Below are 6,792 nucleotides of genomic sequence, written 5' to 3'. Positions count from 1 at the left end.
CCTGCTTCTATTTAGATACAGAATGGCTCCATAAGGATAAGTAGGAGAGAGATCTACTGGAAGGAAATAAACATAGTCCTTTTTTGATACTGCTGAGGTGAAAGGCTCCTGAGACGTGTCATAAATGCTAGTATCAGAACAAGGTAGCTTCTAAAGAATTGGAGGGTTGTAAGAGACTCCAAGAGGTCATTTAGTCGAACCCCCTGCACAGATGTAAGTTTGATCATCATATATATATGAAATATTCTTTACTTTATAAAGACTGTATTCATGTCAGTGAAAACTTTTCTTCTATAAGTACTAAATTAAATGCGCAGTAACCACTGTGCATTAATGAATGGGTAGATGTGGCCACTGGAAACATGTACTAGAATCTGTGATCTATATTGAAACCTGTTGCCTATGGGTGTAAAATACCATTTTTTCCTCAGACCTTGACATTTGGGTAAAAAAAAATGGAGCTGGAAACCCTTTCCAGTTCCGTTTAATCAAAATGAGTCATGGCTCCCCTATTCTTAGCCAAAAATATACCAAACTCAGGCCTTGAAGAAGCACTCCTCACACTAACCTAACAGCTCCTGGAAAGATAAAGCCAACAGCCTTCTGCCATCCCAATACCCATTGGATCTTCACTTGTTATAAACTCTAAGTTTAGTACATTTGATAGCCCTGGGGCCTTCTGACTTTTAGTCCTGCCATGTTTGCTCTAGTCCTTCAACTTTTAAACTACAAATTGGAAGAACAAAGGCACGGGACAGACATTTGGCAAAAACCAAAGAGAATATAAGCAGAGGTATATTGGGTCAGACTACAGATCCATTTATTTCAGTATCCTGTCATCCACCGGAATAGAGTATGGATACTAAAGGGAAAGAGTATTTATGTGGAGTCAATCCAGACCAATCTGCTCCCTGCTCTTCTTCCCTTACAGCATTCAAGGACTTAAGATGCCCTAATTTGAAGTCTGCATCCCTAACTGTAATGTTTATGTCTACTGATTGACTGGATAAGACTGGAGAAATTGTCTGGAATCAATCAGATGAGATTCAACAAGGTCAACTGCAAAGTCCTGTACTTGGGACAGATTAATTGCAGGCACAAATACAGACTAGAGAATGACTGGATGGGCTGCAACACTGCAGAAAAGGACCTGGGGGCTTACAGTGGATGATAAGTTGAATATGAGCAAACAACGTGCTCTTTGTTCCGAAAAAGCCAACAGCATCTGGGGTTGTATTAACAAGAGTTTCACTTGCAAATTGAGGAAAGTGATCCACTCAATTCAGCAACAACCTCAGCTTCACCAGTTTCGGGCCCAACTTTTCAAAAGCATGTGGATAGATTGGAATGGATCCAGCTCAAAGCAACAAAAATTATTAGGGGCCTCAGAAGCAAGAGTTAAAGAACTAGGATTATTTAGTCTGGAGAAGAGAAGACTGAAAGGGTATTTGATAACAGTCTTCAAAGGAGATGGGTTTTTTCCCCTAGGTGACAGGGGACAAGACTAGGAGCAATGGCTTCAAGGTGCAGCAGGGTAAATTTAGGTTGGAGATTAGAAGGAACTTTTTGACTGTGAGGGTGGTCAAGCACTGGTAACAAGCTACCTAGAGAAGGTATGGAATCTCCATCCTTGGAAGATTTCAAGAGCAAGCCGGAGAGACACTTGGCTAAGATGGTTTAGTCAGGATGGTCCTGCTTTAAGTAGGGGGCTAGATTAGATGACTTTTGAAGTCTTCTCCAGCTCTACTTTCCTATGATCCTATCATTCCTAATCTTGTATGAATTTGTCTGATCCTCTTTTGAGCATAGGTAAATGAATCAACCTCTACAACACCTTGTGGCAAAAAGAGTTTCACAAGATAATTACACCCTAGGTAAAAAAGAGCTTACAAATCCCCCAGCTGTCACCAACATCCAACAAGTAGAAAGCACAGGGGACAAACACCCAATCTGAATGGGCATCTCTGCGTGTCTGCCATTTTACAGTGAGATTTTAATGAACTCCCAAGAGCTTGAAACCCTTGCATACTTTTGCTGAACATGAAACATAAGAGAGATGGGTAGGCTGATGTAACTGGACTACTTTTAAGGCAGAAGGCGTATGTGTATCAACACACACATCTCCCTAGAAAATCAGCCATTTGTATATTTCAAATCTGTAAAACAACATCATTAGACAGTAGCATAACTGGGGTGGGAGGGAATGGGTTCAAACATACCTGCTGCTGCTAAAGCAACAGCTGGCTATCCTGCCACCATTGGTGCAACAGGAGCCACACTACTTCATGCACTGAGGCTGCCCAGGGCACAGAGCTTCCCTGTTACACCTCTGCAAGTAAGATTTACCACCAAGATATGAAGGTGCCATTTCTATGGTATCATCTAATGTGCCACAGAAAAATGTCTTGATGGGCATCAACATATAAGAGTATGAAGGGAAGTATTGTTATATCAACAGCTAGTGGATTGGGACCTTTAGTAAACAGTAAGTGATGTCTTTGTTTTCACCATGGCTTGTTCAGGGTAAAGCAACCATGCATTCCTCCTGTTTAAAATCAGCCTATAGACAGTCATAGAGTTACCGATATAAAATAAATGTTTCAAGTGGTTTAGGAAGTAGAAGTCTATGCACTGCATAAAGACACGAACGGCCCAGACATTTTCTGATACACAGACGACACAGCTGGGCAAGGCTGGCAGGACCTGGAAAAGAGGAGAGAAAAAATAAACAAAAATAATCGGCGATACAAATTGAAACCAAGAAGCTGAATACAGGCAGGCCCTATAAATCAAAACATGCACCATCTCTTGCACACATCTTGCATAACTCCATAATAATTGAACAGACTTTGTACTTGTGTTGTGGTTCTACATTTTGGAAGCTGTGAGTGCTAAAAAGATGTTTATAGTTGCACAGTGTTTTCCTGTCTCTTTCCTTGAGAAAAACCTTAGAATCAGGAAGGCATGTGCACATATAAGATCTGCAACTTATTTTATCACATGCCTGGGTACCTCCAATAATAAAATTCCTAGTAGATAAAAAACAATAAAAAAGTAGTAGATACTCAGATACTATGGTATGTGGGAGACTCACTAGAAGGGTCAGTTTTTGCATGTACAATACATGCAACTGTACATTCAAACAGAAATGTGTGCGCCAAAATACCCATGTCAACACATAATACCATTTTTTGCGCATATTCATGTGTATCTCCTTGGTGACTGTGTCATAAAAGTCTCCCTCAGTTCATCAAGCCCCAGATATAGAGCAATGGTTCTTTATTTTAAATTGTGACAGCTCATGCTCTTGGTTACGGAAGACTATGGTTCAACAATTAAGGGTTAGTTGAGATGATAGCTGTTACAAATATTTTGAAAGAACTCTTTAGACAGATAAGCATAAAAGTCTGATCCCAAATCTTCACAGCTGCATCAGGGAAGTTTCACTAAAGATAAATTTAAGGGCCAAAATAGGCTGGAAAAGTCCCATTAAAATACATGAATTGAAAACAAACAGGGAAAATAGCCTTTAGAGATAGAACTTGAGTTGAAGAGGGACATCATTCCTTCAACCAAATACAAAAGTAAGGGAAAATAAGCTAAATATCCTATTTCAAATTAACATTTCACAAACAGCTGTAAAGGAAAATGCATTAAAAGAAAAAGAAAATATACAAATAAATAAGCCAGAAAAAAACTAAGGAGAAAGAAAAATCTTCAGAGGAAGTTTTTGTGGTCCTTGTATTTATATGGTCTGTAATTCTCCTTTTTTGTAGTCTCACTAGGAAAAAATTCAGGTGGAGAAATAGATATAATGAAGCGTTTGAAAGCAAGAGAGATGGAACATTTGAACTGTCGACAGGTCATGTGGAATGTATTCATCTCTGAAAAGTGAAGAGTCAACAAGAATAAATTACTGCCATATGATCCATCTGACTATAAAATGAACAGGCTGAACCAATGGAAAGGGAAATCACAAGAACTTTTTGGGAAAAACTAATAGCAAAGAAAGATTTCTGTACACTGACCTAAACTGTGATACAGTTAATGGAAAAAAATAAATCAAGAAGTAGGTTTGTGCCTATAAGACTTGTTTGTACAACCCCTTAAAGTGTAGTAGTGACCATTCTTGATATAAGTGCTAACAAACTCAGCTATTGCAACAACAGTATAAAAGGTGGGGGACAGAACCATTTATGTAAAATTATCATAAAACAGGCATCATCACTTCACAGTGGGTAAGGGGTTTGAAAATGAAAAGCACTAAATGGAATATTAAAGACAAAATGACACTGCATGTGTAACATGTACCCATGTAGAGACAGCTGAAACAAAATCTATTCATTAGTCCAGTGATTCTCAACCAAGGTAACTGTGAGATCCTTTGAAGGGTGCTGTATTAATGCACACAACATTAACATTGCTCGGCGTGCAAATATTTACACAATATGGTCTCCCACAACATTCTCACAGGCAAGCTATGGAAGTATGGGTTGGATATCACTGTAAGGTGGATAGAAAACTAGCTGGAGCATCAGGATCAGAGGATACTAATCAATGGCTCAAAGTCTGGTTGGCAGCCAGTATCAAGTAGAGTGCCCCAGCGGTCAGTCTTAGGGCTGTTTTTTTCCTCAATATCTTCATTAGTGACCTGGAAGATGGCATACAGAGCATCTTCAGCAAGTCTGCAGATGACACCAAGCTGGGGGAGTAGTAGATATGTTGGAGGGTAGGTCTAAGATTCAGAGTGATATATTGGAGGCTTGGTCCAAAAGAAATCTTATGAGGTTCAACAAGGACAAGTGGAAAGTCCTGCACTTAAGATGAAATAATCTCATGCACTGGTACAGACTTGGGACTGACTGGCTATGCAAGAGTTCTGCAAAAATGAGTCTGGGGGTTACAGTGGACAAAAGCAAAATATGAGCCAACAGTGTGCCCTTGTTGTAAAGACAGCTAGTGGCATACTGGGCTGCACTGGTAGGAGTGTTGCCAGCAGGTCAAGTGAAGTGACTATTTCCCTCTTCAGCACTGGTGAGGTCACATCTGCAGTAGGCCTTTGCAAAGTGGCTAGTATTCACTTCAGATTGGGCCAATTCAGGGGATAGTGATTCGATTCGGTGATTCGAATCACTGTCCCAAATTGATTTGGCCGAATCTGATTTGAACATTCAGCTGCTGCTGAATCAGCCACACCTCTGAATTGCACAGGCCCCATCCCCACCTGCTCTCAATGGCTGCCCCATGTGCCCCAGCTCCTGGCTCTTTGGAAAAAAAAAAATTAAAGGCCCCACTCATCAGCTGCTGCCAGGTGGGGGGGCAATCCCCACTGCCCCCTGCTACATGGGGGGGTTCTGCCACAAGCCCCCTGATCCCCACCCACTCTCCCAGCTCCACCATGGCTGCCCCATTCTCCCATCTCCCAGCCCTTGAAAAAAATAAAAAAGCCCTGACTCAACAGATCCAGCCTGGTGGGAGGTGGTCTCCACTGCCCCCCATTACCCCACAATGCATTGGGGGCTCTACCATGAGCCTCCAGAAGCCTCAAGACTGCTGCAGGAGCCAGTGAGTGTGGGTTTTTTTGTTTTATATTTTTAAAGGACCGGGAGCTGGGCTGGGTGCGGCAGCCACGGTGGTGGGGGTAGAGAACTGGGAGAGCTCATGGGCTTGGGGGGTATTCAGGGAGGCTGTGGGAGCAGGCAGGGAATGGGGCCTGGCAGGGGACCCCCATGGTCCCCTCCCCCCGGCCCACCCCCTACTTATCAGCATGGGGTCCGGGTCCAGCTCCCTGCTGCAACCAGTGGGGACTGCCTAAATCACCAAAGCTCTTTGAATCTTTTCTGAATTGATTCAGAGAGCTTCAAATCAATTCAGACCTGAATTCTCAAAAGCCCCCATGGCTCACCAAAAGCATCTGAGAATGTCTCCTAGCTAAAAGGGAGGTGTACACCCAATGGAAAGGAGGGGCCATCACCAGGGAGGACTATACTTGCTCAGGGATGTGGGGGGCTGTCAGGAAGGCCAAGGCAAAGCTGGAACTGGGATTATCTTCCCGGATCAAGGACAACAAGAAGTCTTTTTTTAAATACAAAGGGGGCAAAAAGAAGGTACTGGGTAACATGGGGCCCCTGCAAGACATGCTAGGAAATTTGGTCATCACACCAGACGACAAAGCTAACCTATTTAATGACTTCTTTGCCTTCATTTTCCTGAGCAGGGACCGGATCAGCCCCCCCACTGGGCCCTCCTCAGGCCCAAGGGGAGGCACACCTAGGCCAAGGTTCAGTGAGGATCTAGTCAGGGAACTTCTGGAAGAACTGGATGTATTTAAATCAGCTGGTCCAGACAATCTTCACCCCAGAGTGCTGAGGGAATTAGCTGAGGTCATTGCGGGACCCCTGGCATGGCTTTACGAGCACTTGTGGTGCCCTGGTGTGGTGCCGGAGGACTGGAAGAGGGTCAACGTAGTTCCCATCTTCAAAAAAGGGAGGAAGGAGGACCCGGGAAACTATAGGCCAGTTAGTCTTACCTCGTTCCTCGGTAAGATTTTTGAGAGAATTATTCTGGCACATGTCCACGAGGCGCCAGCAGGGGAGATTATGGTTAGGGGCAACCAACATGGGTTCATTAGAGGCAGGTCCTGTCAGACCAATCTGGTGACGTTTTATGACCAGGCCACCAAATCCTTAGATGCAGGGGTAGCAGTGGACATAGTCTTTCCGGACTTTCAGGAGGCCTTCGACCCCTCTCTCACCCTGTCACGGGGTGGCCCTGCGAGCGGCCGTGAGCTCG

The 6,792-nt window shown here is 43.4% G+C and overlaps 1 protein-coding gene across 2 annotated transcripts in view; it reads right to left on the bottom strand.

The window, feature by feature from the left end:
* Positions 1-1,721: 1,721 nt before the first annotated feature.
* ASB11 (ankyrin repeat and SOCS box containing 11) overlaps positions 1,722-6,792 on the bottom strand; it is a 25,259-nt gene continuing 20,188 nt past the window's right edge. For both annotated transcript variants that reach the window (XM_019529289.1, XM_019529290.1), the window contains exon 7: positions 1,722-2,703. In XM_019529289.1, the coding sequence (XP_019384834.1) occupies positions 2,579-2,703 (125 nt within the window). In that variant the 3' untranslated portion in view covers positions 1,722-2,578. The remainder of the gene's footprint in view (positions 2,704-6,792) is intronic.

Source organism: Crocodylus porosus, unplaced genomic scaffold (assembly GCF_001723895.1).
Source record: "Crocodylus porosus isolate Cpor-Errol unplaced genomic scaffold, CroPor_comp1, whole genome shotgun sequence".
NCBI classification, from domain to species: Eukaryota; Metazoa; Chordata; order Crocodylia; family Crocodylidae; genus Crocodylus; species Crocodylus porosus.
This window is presented reverse-complemented; position numbering and strand designations above follow the sequence as displayed.